General features: G+C 41.4%; 10 protein-coding genes across 10 annotated transcripts; 5 read left to right on the top strand and 5 right to left on the bottom strand.

Annotated features, from left to right (window-relative positions):
- Positions 1–1,081: 1,081 nt before the first annotated feature.
- On the bottom strand, positions 1,082–1,579 carry SMB1 (mRNA splicing protein SMB1; the record flags this gene model as incomplete). Its single annotated transcript, XM_445285.1, has 1 exon — positions 1,082–1,579. The coding sequence occupies one exon, from the start codon at positions 1,577–1,579 to the stop codon at positions 1,082–1,084; it is 498 nt and encodes a 165-aa protein (XP_445285.1).
- Positions 1,580–1,881: 302 nt separating this feature from the next.
- Positions 1,882–2,328, top strand: CHZ1 (Chz1p; the record flags this gene model as incomplete). Its single annotated transcript, XM_445284.1, has 1 exon — positions 1,882–2,328. One exon carries the CDS (start codon positions 1,882–1,884, stop codon positions 2,326–2,328), a length of 447 nt encoding a protein of 148 aa, XP_445284.1.
- Positions 2,329–2,575: 247 nt separating this feature from the next.
- YPT31 (Rab family GTPase YPT31) lies at positions 2,576–3,232 on the bottom strand (the record flags this gene model as incomplete). The annotated part of the gene is made up of 1 exon (XM_445283.1): positions 2,576–3,232. One exon carries the CDS (start codon positions 3,230–3,232, stop codon positions 2,576–2,578), a length of 657 nt encoding a protein of 218 aa, XP_445283.1.
- A 911-nt stretch (positions 3,233–4,143) lies between these two features.
- FIR1 (Fir1p) lies at positions 4,144–6,933 on the top strand (the record flags this gene model as incomplete). Its single annotated transcript, XM_445282.1, has 1 exon — positions 4,144–6,933. The coding sequence occupies one exon, from the start codon at positions 4,144–4,146 to the stop codon at positions 6,931–6,933; it is 2,790 nt and encodes a 929-aa protein (XP_445282.1).
- Positions 6,934–7,103: 170 nt separating this feature from the next.
- On the bottom strand, positions 7,104–10,076 carry ZRG8 (Zrg8p; the record flags this gene model as incomplete). The annotated part of the gene is made up of 1 exon (XM_445281.1): positions 7,104–10,076. One exon carries the CDS (start codon positions 10,074–10,076, stop codon positions 7,104–7,106), a length of 2,973 nt encoding a protein of 990 aa, XP_445281.1.
- A 565-nt stretch (positions 10,077–10,641) lies between these two features.
- On the top strand, positions 10,642–11,130 carry GVI51_C02167 (uncharacterized protein; the record flags this gene model as incomplete). The annotated part of the gene is made up of 1 exon (XM_445280.1): positions 10,642–11,130. One exon carries the CDS (start codon positions 10,642–10,644, stop codon positions 11,128–11,130), a length of 489 nt encoding a protein of 162 aa, XP_445280.1.
- A 472-nt stretch (positions 11,131–11,602) lies between these two features.
- GVI51_C02145 (uncharacterized protein) lies at positions 11,603–11,785 on the top strand (the record flags this gene model as incomplete). The annotated part of the gene is made up of 1 exon (XM_445279.1): positions 11,603–11,785. The coding sequence occupies one exon, from the start codon at positions 11,603–11,605 to the stop codon at positions 11,783–11,785; it is 183 nt and encodes a 60-aa protein (XP_445279.1).
- A 267-nt stretch (positions 11,786–12,052) lies between these two features.
- Positions 12,053–14,613, bottom strand: ARB1 (ATP-binding cassette family ATPase ARB1; the record flags this gene model as incomplete). The annotated part of the gene is made up of 2 exons (XM_445278.2): positions 12,053–13,935; positions 14,334–14,613. The coding sequence occupies 2 exons, from the start codon at positions 14,611–14,613 to the stop codon at positions 12,053–12,055; spliced, it is 2,163 nt and encodes a 720-aa protein (XP_445278.2).
- A 379-nt stretch (positions 14,614–14,992) lies between these two features.
- Positions 14,993–15,937, top strand: PHM8 (bifunctional nucleotidase/lysophosphatidic acid phosphatase; the record flags this gene model as incomplete). The annotated part of the gene is made up of 1 exon (XM_445277.1): positions 14,993–15,937. The coding sequence occupies one exon, from the start codon at positions 14,993–14,995 to the stop codon at positions 15,935–15,937; it is 945 nt and encodes a 314-aa protein (XP_445277.1).
- A 363-nt stretch (positions 15,938–16,300) lies between these two features.
- Positions 16,301–17,386, bottom strand: KRE29 (Smc5-Smc6 complex subunit KRE29; the record flags this gene model as incomplete). Its single annotated transcript, XM_445276.1, has 1 exon — positions 16,301–17,386. One exon carries the CDS (start codon positions 17,384–17,386, stop codon positions 16,301–16,303), a length of 1,086 nt encoding a protein of 361 aa, XP_445276.1.
- Positions 17,387–17,581: the final 195 nt, after the last annotated feature.

The raw sequence follows: 17,581 nt of genomic DNA, 5'->3' as shown, positions 1-17,581 counted from the left end.
TCCTTCTGAAGTGGGGGTTTTGTCATACGCGTAATTGTTCCATCGCTCTCTTTCTAAAATAAGTGATCAGCTTTTCACCCTCAAAAGCATTCAAAAGAATTGTTCTTCCATCTTTACGTCATTTGCTAGATACATTTTTGAAGTAAATAGGAGAGTTCTTAGTGGACGGACTTTTAATAAATGACATAACTTAAGTAATAAACGCGGGAATAGACATATCGAGAGGTCTCGCAAAAGCTTTGGACTAATGGATCTCTTAGGTACAGTACTATAACTGTAGGGACATTGGTATTTCGTGGCGACCCTCTTAACACAATGGCGCCAGTATTCTATAACACCGATCGTCAGTTCAATTTACGTAATTCAATGTCCGACCAACAAGGAAACAAAGTAAGGAGCAAAATCAAATATTGCTTTTCTCTTTGATATACGATAAAAGTTCGGATAAATAAGTCAAATTGTTTGGCAATGGCATTTCTCCTGTGGTCTGTCCTCATTGTTTCCTTTGAAATACGGCCAAGTCCGGGCAATATGTCCTAATGATGCGTAATTTACTCGCTGGTTATAGTAGATGAACAATTGTAGTGGGTACTAGCACTAAAACAAAGCATTATTGCCTCTCCAGTTACGTCACCATGACTCTCAAAATGATGGTTGGTGGTAATGCATTACCTAATACGCTAGCAACATGGAATATCAAGTTTGTAATACTCGTTTTATGATCTGGAACCAATAGCGGCAACTATGACAAGTTGGGGAGTATACTGGATATCAATACAATATAGTCAGTTATATGACAACTGTAGTTCAATAAGTAGAAAAGATATATACTAAGTATTATCTAAAATAATCTGTTCAGTGTCTAAAATGTAAAGATGCTTCACTTTTGATGTATAGCAAGTAATAGATGAAGGTATCCACTAAGTGCCAAATATGTGCTCAAAACATGAATTTTCTGAAAACCTGTAAATGTTCGATCTATATAATATTGTATTCATTGTATTGGTAATAACCATGCTAGTGAATCAGGTTTCATCATATACATATGTTATTCCTCTATTATATACTATTACAATTACTATTACTTTCTCTTAAATCCTGGTGGTGGTTGGAATTTCCTTACCGGTTGTTGTATTGTTCTCTCATTTGGCTTCACATCCTTGCTGTTTGACTTGGCCACTTTCCCGCCATTTGTAGTGGTATTTTTCTTCCTCTTATTGCGCTCCTTTGCTAGCTGTTTCTGCTGTTTTGAGTCGACAACCAATCTTTCTGCTTTTGAAAGTAGCGGCTTGTCCTCTACAACTGTCGATAGTATCTGCTCGCCTCGGAGAATGACAAGTCCCAGCACTCTCTTCTCAACTTTCAGGTTGTCTCGATCAACCGAGCCTTTATTCTTTATGTCATCGATCTGCTTCTTGAGAACTCTCTCCTCCACACAATCACTCAGTACTACATTCATATGCTTATCAAACGCCAGCAATATACCAATATACACCCTACCATCTTGTGTTATGACACGTAACTTGTAGTTTATCAGGTCAGCTAATCGACTGTTGTGCTTTACTTGAACTCCTACCATCTGCTATAATGAGTTGTCCTGTTGTGCTCTATGGTTCCTGTTTCTTGGATATCTTTATGAAATGTGGATTCTCGTATTATGGCTTCAATGGTGAAGACGTGCTATAGTTTCTGCTAAACCTTGACCTATTCAAATACTGCTTTCTTTTACACTTATTGCTTGCTTCCTTACAATTTTTGAAAAATTTCAGTTGGTAAAGCGATGAGACAATTGAAAAGGGAAAAAGGTTAAAAGACAGGTACAAGCTGGCTAGTGATTGTTGGCACAATTGGTCACAACCAGAGCAACGCTACAAGAAAACAATGTCTGAGGAGAAGGAGGTCAAACCCGTTGTTGCTGAGAACGCTGAAGTTCCAGCCAAAGTTGAGAAGAAGAAGAGAAGAAGAAGAAACTACGATGATTACGATGCCGAGGTGACTGAGTCTGAGAAGAAGAAGAGCAAACCTAGCGAAGCCAGTGGTAAAGCTGGTGCGGCTGCAGCTGGCGATAGCGACTCTGAGAGTGACATTGATGACGCCAAGCTTGACAGACTGGAGAGCAACGAGGACGAAGAAGAGGACGACCTCGCGGAAATCGACACATCCAACATCATAACCACAGGCAGAAGAACGCGGGGCAAGATCATTGATTACAAGAAAACTGCCAAAGAGCTTGATGCGAGTGAGCAGAAAACTGATTCTGCCGCTACCGAGGCTGCTCCGGGAGCCGCTGATGATGAGGAAGATGACGACGCCGACTTCAAGGAATGATTGAACAGCTGTGAGACATTGAGCTTACCGCAAACTTTCTGTAACTTTAAAATGTTATACGTGCACCAATTGTGATTAAGGAACTGCCGTTATGTATATAGCTATATATATTTGCTATTGTTTAAACTTTTTTTTATTGTTTTCTCATATTTTTATATGAATCAAATATTTATCAGAACAGTTACGGGCTTTTACATAAAGTATATAGAAAGATAGATAGTGGAAAATGCATGACAAGGGAATTTGCTTAGCAGCAGTTGTTGGAGCTGCTCTTCTTCTTCTCATTTGGAGCTGGGGTCAGGCTGATGGTAGGTCCGTTTGGCCCGGCGCCCGGCTTGTTGGCGTTGCTCAGCTCTACTTGGTGTTTGCTGACCTTCTGGTGGATTGCTGTGATCAGTTCCTTGAACGCGAGGTCGACGTTGTCGCTATTCAGGGCACTTGTCTCTGTGAACAGCAGCTGGTTCTCAGAAGCGAACTGCTTGGCCTCCTCGGTGGGGACGGCACGCAAGTGAGCCAGATCGGACTTGTTCCCGATCAGGCCCACAGCGACGTTGTCGTCGGCGTTCTCCCTCAGCTCCGACAGCCAGTGGTGGCAGTTCTCGTAACTGCTGGACTTGCTGATGTCGTACACGATCAGCGCACCCACGGCACCACGGTAGTATGCGGAGGTGATCGCACGGTACCTTTCCTGGCCCGCGGTGTCCCATATCTGCGCCTTAATCTTCTTGCCGTCCACGTCGATGGTCCGCGTGGCAAACTCGACACCGATAGTGGACTTCGAGTCGATGTTGAACTCATTCGTGGTGAACCTCGACAGCAGGTTCGACTTACCAACACCGGAGTCACCAATCAACACTATCTTGAACAGATAGTCGTAGTCATAACCATAATCCTCGTTGCTCATCTTGGTATATAAGTCCTCTGGTAGAGCCAGAAAGCAATTCGATAATACCTTATACCTGGCTTAAAACCATCCTATCCATACTTATAACACTGAAATTCCAATTTCTGGTTTTTTTTTGGATTCAAAATCCGCGAACACGTCTGAGAAGCAGCTGTGCGCAGTGCAACAGCTCTACACAGTGGGATCCATAGAGACCCCCCCGTATAGCTTCCTGGGGTGCTGATGTACGTATAATGTCGCGTGATACATATGTGCCAAGTGATATACCAATACCAATATACAACTATACGGTTTATCATATGACATGCATCTTGGAAAGTGATATGGGACATACCCAAACACGAGTTCACATCATATGATACTAGTATAGAGTGATGCGCAGCATCACTCTATACTAAGTAATGTGTGTACAACACGTCCAACATGATAACCCTTCCACTTAAAACCAAAAAAAAAGAAAGAAAATGAAAATTGCAAGTTCATAATGTTTACTAATTCCCCGATTAGGGATACATGTAAACAAATCACTGAACAGAGTGATGAAAAAAAGCTTTTGCAAATGTATCGCAGACTCATTGGTGAAGTTGTTGTGTTGACTTGATCCTGGTCCTGGACCTTGGTCCTTGAACCTGGTCCTGGTCCTTGGACCTGGTCCTTGGACCTTGGTCCTGGATCGACAATGGGACCAGTGGTGCTTAACTACAGATACTGTAGCTGAGAATGCTGTGCTTGATGAACCCGGGTAAAGTCCCTGGTCTTGTTTACCAGATCATTCGCACTACCTCAGACTTGAAGCCACTACTTTGTACTTGAGTATTTGCATGTGCACTGCAGATACTAAACTATTTTTTTTGTAGCCGCTGTGAATATAGCCAAAGACCCCAACGAGAAGACACAGTACGGATTCTACGATGCCGGCTCGGTCGACAGACAGTGATGTGTATAGAGCACGGGTGCATAGAGAACCGCAGGTGCGGTTCTCTATACCCGACCCGGACGACACAGACAGAATAGTGTTCCCAAACACTTCGACGGGTGATAGCGACGAGAGCCAGGTGCAGGAGCAGGAGCAGGATACTACTCGTCAGGGCCAGCGACAACGACAGCGACAGAGCAAGCAGGTGGACAACCGCGGGCACCTGGTGGATATGCACTCCAAGATCATGATAGATGTGCCCGAGGATATATGGAAGTTCCACCGCAGTCACAGGAAGTCAAAGTCCCTCGACGGCGACAGCAGCAGCGACTCGATTGTGCTCGGACACAAGAAGTCGAAGTCCCTGCAGTCCATCATCCTGGAGACCGTCAGCTCCTACCAGGACTACTCCCGGGACACTTCCACAGGCGACATTTCTTCGAGCACTAACAACAGCAGCCTGAGCCAGGTATCGCCGCTGCACTTGGGACCACAGACAATGATGACCCCCACTAAAAATGCAAGCTCAAACAGCCTGTACCTGTCTTCGGAGTCTCCCTTAAATAAGTACAAAGTGCCAGTTCCAGCAATGATCTCGCTGCCGCCATTCCTGTCGCCAGAAAATAAACACAAAAAGTCCAACAGCGTGGTGTACAACGGCTCCGGATACAGTGCATATAACTACGACGGCGACACTTCCTCAGAGTACACAGGTGATCACACCCAGACTTCCACAGACGACTCCATTCCATCAGCAAAATTCGATATATCATTCGACCCAGGTGCACAGAGTGCGCAAGAGACCGATCACATATTAGGCATAGATGAGGATGCAAACGTTAATCTAAAAGTACAAAATAGAAACTTACGCATGAAGAGCTTGCATAACCAGATCCCGACAATGATCCATGAGAAATCATCCCCATCAAGACAATCATCACCAGTTGCGCCAATTTTGAAAACTAATGATCAACTACCAATTCCAAACCAACAATCTGCAACAGTACCAATACTCAAAAATAATGAAAAATCACCAATGTCAAATCAACCTTCTCCAGTGGTCCCAATACTCAAGCACAAACATAAGCGCGAATTGAGCATGCCTTCCCCTCAAAATTACCAGTTCCCTACATCACATTCTAATTCAGAGCAGCAAACAATACTTAATAAAGACATTGCAAAAGAAAGTAAATCACTGCAAATATTATCTACTCCATCCAAGACTATTGATATTCCAGATTTATCAAAAATGACTACACCAGCTAGTGCATCATCTCGTGGTTCTTTACATTTCTTCGATAGATTTGATGACTCAAAAGATGACGAAAACTTTGTACCCGCTAATATTAACAGAGTAGACCAATTAGATCTAAGTTTCAAATTTCCAGCATCCAACACCCAACATGCTGAGATAGCACCAGTACTAAACCCCATTGAAGATAGCGACTTTTTGAAAGTGGATACTTCGCCTACTAATCCCCAATTCGAAAAAAGGCGACAAATGCTCATGGATCAAAACCGTAATAGTGCAATGTCTCATCAGCATAGAAGAAGCAGAAGTGTTCATAACACTGAGGATATACAGGACTTATTTGAAGCAACTTCGACACCTCCAAAGACCTCCAAAGAACAAAGTGTACCTACTAGATCTCCTCTGCGACCAAAGTCACCTACATTGACGGACAATCTCCCTTCATATGACCCTAATCCAGATGTGATCCCAGATATCAAAGTTACAGAAAGTCCAGAGGACGATTCAGTTAATTCTATACAAGATAGTATTACCAAGGTCACTGATCCACACTATATTGAAGATACTCAAGACAGTTATCAATATGTTGGAGTTCATGATATATCAACTTCCAGTACAATAGAAAACTCAAGTGAATATGATAGTACTCCAACGGAAATTACAATTGAAGGGACAGAAAACATCTTAAGACAACCATTAACCACATTTGCCTCATTCAGTGCTCCATTAAATTTGGATGGAATAAATCAAACCATGAACGAAAATGGGAAATTAGGAAGCCTTCCAAGTAATGGAATAATGCTGGATCAAAATATCATGTCTAACACCGGAAGCGTATCATCAAGAACTTCGATTTTTTCCAAGAACTCCGGAGAAACTGCTCTTACCTCTAACCCATCAACATATGACCAGGAACATAATAATATAAACCCTACAAGTGCAAGTATCATGATAAAAGCTAAGAAAAATTCGCATAGGAGCCCGATATTTGAAAAGCCACAAACCCAAAAACATATTAATAACAAAGACGATGCGGAACTAAAGACTGTTTTTGAGAAGATTAATGGAAAAATTGTTGAAGTAATAACAATAGATGACGATGTCGATGAAACTTCAAAAATTTCTGTAAAAGTTCCTCTTCAATCAAATGGACATAAATTAGACAATATGATTGATGATTATAATGATCAGGTCAGGATGAGAAGAAATAAATCTAATGATTGCACAAAAAAACATAGACAATCGTTTCACGAAGCCCAAAAAAAATACGAAACTATATTAAGTCTTTGTGATGAAACAGCTGAAACAGCTAAAACAGTTATTTATGAACTTAATAAGAAACAGCATTCGGAGACTAAAGGTCTCGCAATACGTGCATACAACAGTGCTAATACCGCAAACAATATCACTAGTAATATTAGTAATATGTCAGCTAACGAATTAGATCCTCGGAAAATCAAGTACCTATCAACTTTCAACAAGAAACTAAGAGTAAATTCTTACACTAGAAAGGAGAAGCCTACTACTGGCTAGATGCCAATAGGTCTTTTGATTTTTATTAGCTGTACTTTGCTTCCTTGTTATATAATCTGAAGTATTAGATAGTTGTGATTAATGAATATTCATTTAAAAATGCTAATGTGTGTATTTATATAAAATATAGTACACGATCTATAAACCATTGATAAGATTGTTACTAATAATCATCTTTTAGGAGAATTTGTAACAGATGATGACGCCTCTTGAATTGGACTCAAAGAGTAATTTGGAATAAAGGCCGGTGAAGGTGCCATGTACGTGGTGGGTGGAGTACGACTTTCTAGAATTTCATCCGTAGATGCTATTCGATCCTCTTCGATCGAGTAATTTGGTTCGTGAGAAGGTGTTATAGGAAATTGTTTAGAGCCTTGACCAAAAGGACGGTAGCCAGAAGAAGGTTTAACTGGTGACTTAGATCTTTGCATTCCTATCTCAGATCCAGGAGATTTAGACCATCCTGGGCTGCTAAAGAAAGTAACAGTTTTGTTATTAACCTCCAATTTATTCTTGATAGGACTAGATTCCGTAGTTACACCTTGAGGTTTATCAGTAAAACTGTAAGTAGATCTGAAACTGCCTTTATTCGATCTTCTGAGCATTCTCTTTGCCGCATTGTTATCATTTTCTGTATCCGAAAAATTAAAATCCTCTGGGACTGTGTTAATCTCATCAAGATATTCATCCTCATCCCTTGTTACATCATTTAATTCATTATAAGCATCCTCCTCAGTTTCATCAATGAAATAAAGGTTGCTCATTAGCGCTGGTAATTCCGAGTCTAGTTCTGAGTTTAAATCATGAAATTTCAAAGCTTGAGATCTTGCAGGAGGAGGAAGCGGGTGATTCAGTCCGTATTCCTTGAAATTTGAGGCTGTATGAGACTTATTATTTTCAATTGTTTTCTCTTGCGGGGAAGAAGGCTCACATTTGATGGTAGGAATAATTTGTTTATTAATTATATTTGGTTTCCCAGGTGTGCATATTACAGGTGATACTAATCCTTCAGCCAACGATTGGGACTCGAAGGGGCTTTGTAATATCGGGCTAGAGACAGCATCATCTTCGTCTAGACCCACGTCCGATAACCCTGTCAACCCATCTTCATTATTAATATCTTCTTCCGAGTCACTTTCTAGATTAAAAATATCAGCAAATGATGCAACTGGTTTCTTTTGAAATTGCTTGTTTTTAACTTCTGTCAACAGTGTAGGTTTTTGATATGTAACATCTCCTTTTTCTAGCTTTTCATTAATACGTAAGTTGGAATCTTCATCCACATAGTTTACTACATCTTCACTTGTCTTAGATTGTACGGGTTCAGCGTCCTTTTGATACCTCAAAGCTTCTGCTTTGTCCAAAACCACTTCTTCTTCAATAATATGTTTTGCCATATTAAAATCTGTAATAGCATCGTCAAATTCTTCATCAGAAATATATTGCTGCTCCTTATTAATGTGATGTTTCTGGACATCATTCTGCAAGTTTAAGTCTCCTCCAAAATCATTATAGTACTCGACACCATAATCGCTATGGATATCATCAGATTGGAGTTCAATACTCTGCCCACATTCGTCGGAAACTTTTTGATCGTACTCTTCATCTATCTCATCTTCTTCATCATTGTCATCTCCACCTTCCTCTTCATCCTCATCGAATTCGTCATCATCATTAAAGCTCGGATCGTCCTCATCAGATAATGCAAACAAATCATTATATCGATGAACCTTGGGCTTGTTTACTCTCATTTGAATAGTCGGTTTGTATATTGGTTTCTCATTAGAATGATCATTGATCGAAGGAGACGATAAATCTTTCAGAACAGATGTATCAGTATTTATATTATTCTTATTACTGGCCATCTCTTCTTGTAAAAATTCAGAAACCTCATTTTCATCATAGTAATTCATATCCTCATCAAAGTCCTCATCATCATAAAGGTCATCAATATAGACCATTTGTTTTGGTTCAGGTTTCGAATAGTATTTCACAGAGGGAGTGCGGCCACTTAAGTTGCTGTATTCGAAAGAAAATTGCGATGCCTCATCATCATCGTCAGCGTCATCGTCATCTTCTTCATCAATAGCGTTGGAGTAGTCACTATCATCACTATCTCTTAATTTATTTTGGTTATGATTCGAGTTTACCATCAAATGATTAGACCATCGAGATTCCTCCGATTGTGTCATTGATACGACTGACGTTCTGTTTGACCTTACGTTTTTACTCCTAGAGAGTTCTTTAGCGTCACTTAAACTGGAGTTATACTTTTCAAGAGTGATTACTGGTGGCGGAGATTCAGGAATCTCTAAAATTGGAGTACTATCTCCAGGTAATTTATCACTCGCAAAAAATTCTGCAGTTTGCGGGAGAGTGTCTGAGCTATTCTTGCGCATCGCAATCAGGTCATCATTAGAATGTATTCTTGCTTGTCTATTTTCCATCTTCTTCTTGTTTATCAGCGTGTTCTTACTCCTCGTCGCCATATCCTCGGGTATGTCTATGTCTTGATTTATTGAAGTTAATGGCGGTGACATGGAGTGATCTCTGGTGCTCCATGATCTCTCAGAAGATACAGAGCTTCTTGTTGTTTTGCTAGTTAACCTGGGTGGTGGTTCTAAATCGCTAGATCGTAGCGTCTCAAAACTGGTCTTTGGGTCATTCAGCACTATAACATGAGGATCGTTATGTTTCGAGTGGTTACCCCAAGTGTGTGTTATAACACCTTTTATAACTGGCAGTTCTGAGTCCTGTGACGCAGGGTTTGACGATGTCTTCAACACATGAAACGATGGAGCTAGAGGGTCTTGGTCCTTTGAGGATCTACGGGACTGACTATCAGTGTTAGCTAAGTACGAGTTCAAGCTTGAGTTAGATGCTTTCTTGAAGAGCTTATTGTTGAACAGCCTATGCAATGATTCAAACCCAGGCGAGTGTTTCTGCGGGAGCGAATCGCTGGTGGTATGTGAATGGGTTGGCGTCTTCGGAGATGATGTCACAGGGTCGTAGTAATCTGTGTTGTATCTAGGCGGCGAGAGTTGTGACGTGGATGCATTTTTCCGTTTTAGTTGTTTGAAGTCTATATCGGAGTCACTCTCCAGCGAGTTAGACTTCCTATGAGACTTAATGAATGATCGCATTTATTTCAAAGATCAGTATATATGACAACGTATGCTTTTTTGTGAAAAATAAAACATCTAATGCAAAATCGAAAAAAGATCCACTATGAACAATGAGAATAAAGCGGCTAGTGCGTGTTCAAAGCAGAGATAGACTTCCTATGCTCAAAATTTGTCTTATCCGTCCGAGCAAAAGCCTCTATAATCAGAAGGTACCAAAAAAAAAAAGGTCCACCCAACAGCAACTCAGCGTCTAGTAATGACCTCTAGTCTATATAGTTTTGGCAGTAAATCTATGGTGGTTTTATGAAGTTACAAATGCTACACATATGCTAAATGAGATGAGTTCATGATGTTTAGCTTTTAGTGTTTGGGTGCTGGCTTCGGGTTTTATGAAAAACTGTCCCTTGCAGGCACAGAAAGTCTCGTACAGATGACCAATCTTGATGACGTATTGCACAATTAAGTACTTTTTTCAGCCAAAAGACTTCGAAGATTGTAAAATTGTTGTGTTTGTAATGAGTGTGTCAAACGAGTCTCTACACATTCTCTTGAATGAATGGGGGAGCCAAGAGAATAGCCGAGGATGGATCAGAAGAGTGAGAACAGACGGCGGTTCCAGGACAAGCAGCGGTTGAAGCGGGCCCACCAGACACCCAGTGACCGCAAGTACAGGAAACCTGTGGAGCAAGTACGAGAGGAGAAAGTACTGCCATCCAATCACGAGCGGTATGTGGATATCCCGATCGACCAAGGTGAGGATATCACCAAGTATACAGAGCTGACTAAAAAAGTACGCGCCACCACAGAACCCCACACTGCGGGACCGGAACACCAGCAATACACTTCCAGACAGATTCAGAGTATGGGCACCGATGAGCTTAATGCCCTTCTACGGAACAACGTGGTACATAACGTAGAGAATGATGATAATTCACACGTACCAGCTGAGCATAAACGTGAGAGACCAGGTACTCCGCAAGCAAAAGAAACGGTCAGTGTCAGTGTCAATAAGCCGTCGTTAGTACCAGAGGAACTAGCTGGAGATGAGTACTTCCTGGACTCTATTCTATAAACAGTAATACAATACCATCCTCTTGAAGTAGACCCATTGTGGTTCGAAGGTGACGTATTTAAGCCTCCTCCCCTAACATCCCACCTTCAGAACCCTAGAGAGCCCCTCCTTCGGGTTGCCCCCCCCCACTTTTCTTCTGTCATATGGTGCGGGTTACGGGTGCCTGTTTAGGGTTTTTGGGAACTGGGGCTTTCCAGAAAAAAAGAGGGTTTCAGAGGGTTTCAGAGGGTTCGATGAGGGCCCGATGAGGGTTTTTGTAATTAAAGGGACCTAATACAGTCCTATACTTAATAATGCATGGGGGATTTACTGTTATTATTTAAAATACTCTCTAATATATAAACAGCGAGATTTATTTAATTTCGACTTCGAAGCATTTGCAGTTTACAGATAAACCAAATAAGAAAAATACAATAAAATACAACTACCATAAAAACAAAAGAAAGCAATATTCACAATAGCACAATATATAATGACCACACCTAACGCTAGAAGGAGTCGCACGCAGAAAATATCGAACGAGAGCAAGCGTTGTTCCAAGAGCAAACCCAAGGCTAAGGCCAAGACACAGTCCAAGGCCAAGTCCAGAGCATATGCAGGTCCAACTTTTGTGGCTCCCGATGTGAGCGACCTTCCTAGGCCTACTCTCATATAAGAAACACTCATTGCATTATTATATATTCGATATGTAACATTAATGAAAGCATTTTTTTTTTTTGAAAAGAGTTTTGAACTTTTTTTAGTTGTTATATCTTCTTGATTAAACGAAAGAAACCTAAAATAAATATACAAAATATATTCTTCAATATTGCAGCTATGATGTGTTACAATATTTCAAAAAATATACAAAAAAATTTGGGGGAAATAGGGAAAAAATGAAATTGAAAGAAAAGAGAGGTGGAGTTGTATATTGAAGTAGCCATTACAAAACAACGTTCTTGGCCAGCTTCTTCTTGTAATCCAAGATAGAACCGTCCCATCTGGTGGCGGTCTTGTCTTCAACAACAAAAATGTCCTTGGCGATCTTGTCCAACAGTCTGAAATCGTGCGAAACCACGACGACACCACCGTTAAACTCGTTGATGGCATCGGCCAAGGAGTCAATGGTTGGGATATCTAGACCGTTAGTAGGTTCGTCCAGTAGTAGGACGTTAGGGTTCTCTAGAGCTAGCAAAGCGAAGACGACACGGGAACGTTGACCTTCGGATAGAGTACCCATTTGAACCTTTTGAGCGTCACCGGTCAAACCGTAACGACCTAGTTGACCTCTCCAGTACTGGAAGTCTTGGGAGATGTTAGAGTACTTGTCACGGACGAATTCCAGAGCGGATTTGGTCAAGTCCAATTGATCTTGGGAGTGTTGGGAGTAAACACCCAACTTAACGTGTGTATGACGGGAAACACGACCGGATTGAGGCATTAGCTCACCGGTCATGATCTTCAATAGTGTAGATTTACCGACACCATTTGGACCGACCAAAGCGGTACGGGAGTCCATATCAACACCGAAGTTCAAATGCTCATATAGGTTGTTTTCTGGGTTACCGTCGTAGGCGAAAGAAATGTCATCGAAGGCCAAGACTGGAGGTGGCAATCTTTCCACAGGAGGGAATCTGAAGGAGAAGACTCTGTCTGGAACCACAGGTTGAATCAAACCGTCAGCTTCCATCTTGTCCAGGATCTTTTGTCTAGATTTAGCTTGCTTGACCAAGTTGGCATAAGTACCAGCAGATGCGATGAATTTCTTGATGTGGGCAATTTCTTCTTGTTGCTTGTTGTATTGTTTCATTTGGTTGGTTTCCAATTCGGTACGGGTCTTGATGTAAGAGTCGTAGTTACCACCATATTGCATCAATTTTTGCATTCTCATGTCGATCATGTTTGTACAAACACCGTTCAAGAAATCTTGGGAGTGGGAGACCAATACCAAAGTTCTATCAAATCTCTTCAAGTATTCTTCTAACCAAACACAGGCTTCCAAATCCAAATGCGCGGTTGGGTCATCCAACAATAGCAGAGTTGGCTTAACGAACAAGGCCTTGGCCAAAGCGACACGCATTTTCCAACCACCGGACATGTCCTTGGTCTTCTTTAGGATAGTTTGCGAGTTGAAACCCAGACCGATCAGGATGACGGCTGCTCTGGACTCGAAAGTGGATGGGTCCATACCGTCCATTCTTTCGTACAGTGGGTCTAGAAGTTCAGATTCAGGACCATCCTCCAGGATAATCTTCTCGACCAAATCTTCGACTCTCTTCAGTTCGTTTTGGGCTTCTCTGACAACGTACTCTAGGGCGGAGTATTCAGTTGGAGCAGCTGGCTCGTCCAACAAGTATACGTCGATGTGGTCTGGGATTGGGTATTCTCTGGTGGCCAGGGCTTTTAGGAAAGTGGACTTACCACAACCGTTCTCACCCAGCAGACCGTAACGTCTACCGTAGTTCAATTCCAAGTTGGAGTCCTGGATCAGCACTTTACCGTGGAAAAGCAAGGACACAGAGGACATCTTGATATCACGAGAGGTCTCTAGAGAGTCCAGCACACCGGTGGTGACACGGTCGGACAGACCGTCCTTGTCGGTTTGCAACTTCAATTGCTCGATCTCTCTAGCGGCAGCCTCGGCAGCATCCTCTTCGGTACCGGCCTCCTTCTTCTTACCTAGCTTTCTGATAGTCTTACCTTCAGACTTCTTCTTAGCTTCTCTTTCAGCTTTCTTGGCGTCTCTCTTAGCCTTGGATGCAGATACTGGTGGCATTGTGTTTCTGGTTGGTGTTGGGCTTCTCTTCCAACTCAGTTGACCATAATCTAGTTAATTCCTGCTCTGTTGATATTATATAGGTGAAAAATTTCAAGAGACAAGAGCTCATCGCATTTTGTGAAGAAAAAAATTTGAAGATTTTTTTTTTTCAACCCATGTATACCACAGAAGAATACGCAGGGGAGTGCAAAGTATATAGTACTTGAAGAACACAAAAGAAATCCTTAACAAAAAGAAAGAGAGTTCCATACATCAAAGGACCAGTACCATCACCAACACCATTACCAACACCGATACCATTACTGTCTGGTACTTGTACAGTATTGTACGGCCTAGCACAGCACAGCACAGCACAGCACAGCATTGCACAGCATTGCTCTCGCAGTCCCAATAGCAAAGAAAAAAGAAAGAAGCAACACCGTATACGGTTAAACACATGACATACGTATTAATATATAAAACATGTGATCATAACGTACACCAATACAAAAGTACGTCATGGTAGCACTATTGGATTGGAGGGGGGAGAGGAGAAGAAGCAGAGAAGCAGAGAAGCAGAGAAGTGCTGGTATCCGGAATAATGGGATAATCCGGGATCGGGGGGAGGGGGGGGGAAGTTGAAGGTGGCGTAGATGAGCAAGGGGAGGGAGTGGACTGCTACAGGATTGTCTGTTGAAAATAGAGCGAGGGGTAGTTTTTCCGAAAATGACGTCATATATTTTCATACAGGGAAAAGCTTCGTGAAATCTCTAGAAACTGTAGCTGCTGGGGTTCAGAAATTAAAAAATATCTCCGACGGGGAATTTGGAATCTCCACGATATCGGAAGAGACACAATAAAAGATTCTCAGGAGGGTTTTTACAAAGGAGGGTTTCCAAAGGAGGGATTTCAAAGGAGAGAATCCCATTTGGGGAAGTTGGCCATCCATCGGATATATCTATCATTTGAGTCATTTATGCAGATCTATGACACATAAGCCCACATGTTAGAAGCCCCCCCCTCTCCTGTAACAACTGATATATAAAGTAAGCTTGTGAAACACACTTGAAACTTTTGTTTATGTAACACAAGTACATACTGAATAAGAAAGAACACAGAAAAAAAATGACTAACTACAAGACTGTATACAGAGACGCTATCAAGAGACAACTCGAGTTGAACAGGGAACACTTGGAGTCCCTTGACTACGAGGGTTCTCAGCTATCTCCTAATTTTCAAATTGATAACTACACTTACTCAAAGACCAATGTGATCACCACCAATGATCTGTTGGGTTCCAGCACTTCTTTGAAGACCTTGAACAACCCTGTACCTGTTGAGGAAGAAGAAGGTATCACTGTCTTCTTCGACATTGACAACACTCTGTACTCTAAGTACACAGGTGTGCAGAGGATGATGCAGGAGTCCATCCAGAGATACTGTGTGCATGAGCTCGACTTGGAGCCTGAGTACGCACACGCCCTGATGGAACAATACTACCAGGAGTACGGGTTGTCCATCAGAGGTATCATGCAGGACTTCCCAGACACTGACCCATTGATGTTCAACGCCATGGTGGACGACTCTTTGCCATTGCAAGACGCCATCAAGGGACCCGACTTGAAGTTGAGGAGGATTCTGCTCAACTTGAAACAGAACAAGAATGTCACTAAGTTGTGGCTGTTCACTAACGCTTACAAGACACACGCTATTAGATGCATCCGCATCCTCGGAATCGCAGACTTGTTCGACGGAATCACCTACTGCTATTACTCTGCTCCACCGGACTCCATCATCTGTAAGCCAGACCCAAGATCTTTCGAGATGGCTAAGCTACAGAGTGGAATCTCAAGCTTCGAAAAAGCTTGGTTTATAGACGACAGTTTCCCCAACATCCAAACCGCTTTGAATGTTGGGTTGAATCACTGCATCTTTATTGATTATGAGGCTAAACATATCAACAAGTATGAAGATACTTCGGAAAACTTGAATGCAAAATCAACCGTGATGGCCACGTACTCCATCCCAAACATCCACGAATTGCAATCAGTGGAACTAACTACATTGTGAATAGGTCCGGTCACCTATTCTTTCACTCTTTTAAAATTAATATTCCCGCCTATTTTTTTTTTTGTTCCTCGAGTTGATCTCGATATTGTATTTTGCATTTATTGTTGTTGATCAACTGTCTCAAATTAACTGTACTTTTTTTTGCTCTTATGCATTCCCGCCATTTGTCTTTTATTTTTAAATTTGTTTGCTCAGCATCTCTACCATTATGTTCAGAGTATAATCGCACTCTGATTTAGAGTCCTGACATTGCATCTTATACAAAAAATGTTACAAGAAGTTAATTACTTGTTTAATTCTATCATATACCAAAAAAATATTTATATACTAATATATAAATACCACAAATAAAAAAAAAAATTACTAGAAATCCAGCACTTGCAATACTAACAAATAGTTCTTGATTATCGATATCTCCGGGTTGCTCTGAGAGTCATCGTAAACATCCGTAACACAGGAAATGAAATATTTAATAGTCTCGTTCTTACCTCTTGGTACATATCGTGTCCCCAGTACCAACAACAAAAAATACAATAATTCCTTATACCTCTTGTCGTCCAGTAATGTGTTGAATTCATTAACAATGGTAACTGTATCCACGGTGCCGAACAGTTTTGCTAAAATATACGACTTCATCCTCGGTATGAGCTTGGTGACACGGTAGTGCATATAATAATCATTCAATTCCACTACTTTTAAATAAACATCAAAAATCTCCTCTTGTCGAAACCTCTGCGTTAATATATCCAGCACTTCCTCGCACCAGGATGTATCACACTCATGGGAATCATATATTTTGATGTCAAGAACAAACAAAAAGAATGCATGACAGTATTCAAGGGGTGTTTCGGCTCTTGGTAGTGTTCTTCTGTAATAATCAACAAGCTCCTCTAGCATATATCCAACAGGGTATATGGTAGAGAGACTGTCATATTTCTTCGTGTATTCGCTTGCAATAATCTTTAGATTGAGCAAGTCTGCCGAGTTGCCGACACCAAACGCATCAAGCATAGATGAAAGTGTGGTGTTGTCAATATCTCGACATTCCTGTGTTATAAAATGCCAATCCCTAAACTTATCACTCAGCACTTCTGATGATATATGGTCAATGAGTCTATCAGGTACAGATGTGAAAGTGCCCGCACTTTTCAACTGCTTCACCAATTCCTCATGTTGCAACTCAACAATGGACTTATCACGCTTAATGTCCCGTTTTTCCCCAACTTCCCCAGCCTGAATCTTGTTCAGCTTCTGCAAGAAGTCCATATAAGGATGCACATCGGTCTCTTGCAACACCACTTCACCTTCACTGTCACTGCTGCTCTCCGGCTTCACATCTAGCTTCATTTTCTTTAGGATAGGGTCGTCCCCATCTTCAAACTCAAAGTCATCAACATCGCTCAACTCCACTAGCGGCTCATCGTTCTCGCTGTCAAACACCGTCTCCATCACCGGTACCTTTGTTTTGACTTGACGTAAACCTTAAAAGAGTCAGAGCTCATCGCAAATTTTTTTTTTTTTCACTTTTCATTATCCATCGGAATTTTTCAAGAACCAAAAAGGAAAATGAGTCTGGAAAGCCTACAAAGCAGGAAACTTTGACTTCAAAGAGGACTACAACTCACTACATTGCACACTACCAAG

This window comes from Nakaseomyces glabratus, chromosome C, assembly GCF_010111755.1.
Source record: "Nakaseomyces glabratus chromosome C, complete sequence".
NCBI classification, from domain to species: Eukaryota; Fungi; Ascomycota; class Saccharomycetes; order Saccharomycetales; family Saccharomycetaceae; genus Nakaseomyces; species Nakaseomyces glabratus.
The sequence above is the reverse complement of the archived record's forward strand: the minus strand, read 5'-3'. Positions and strand labels throughout refer to the sequence as shown.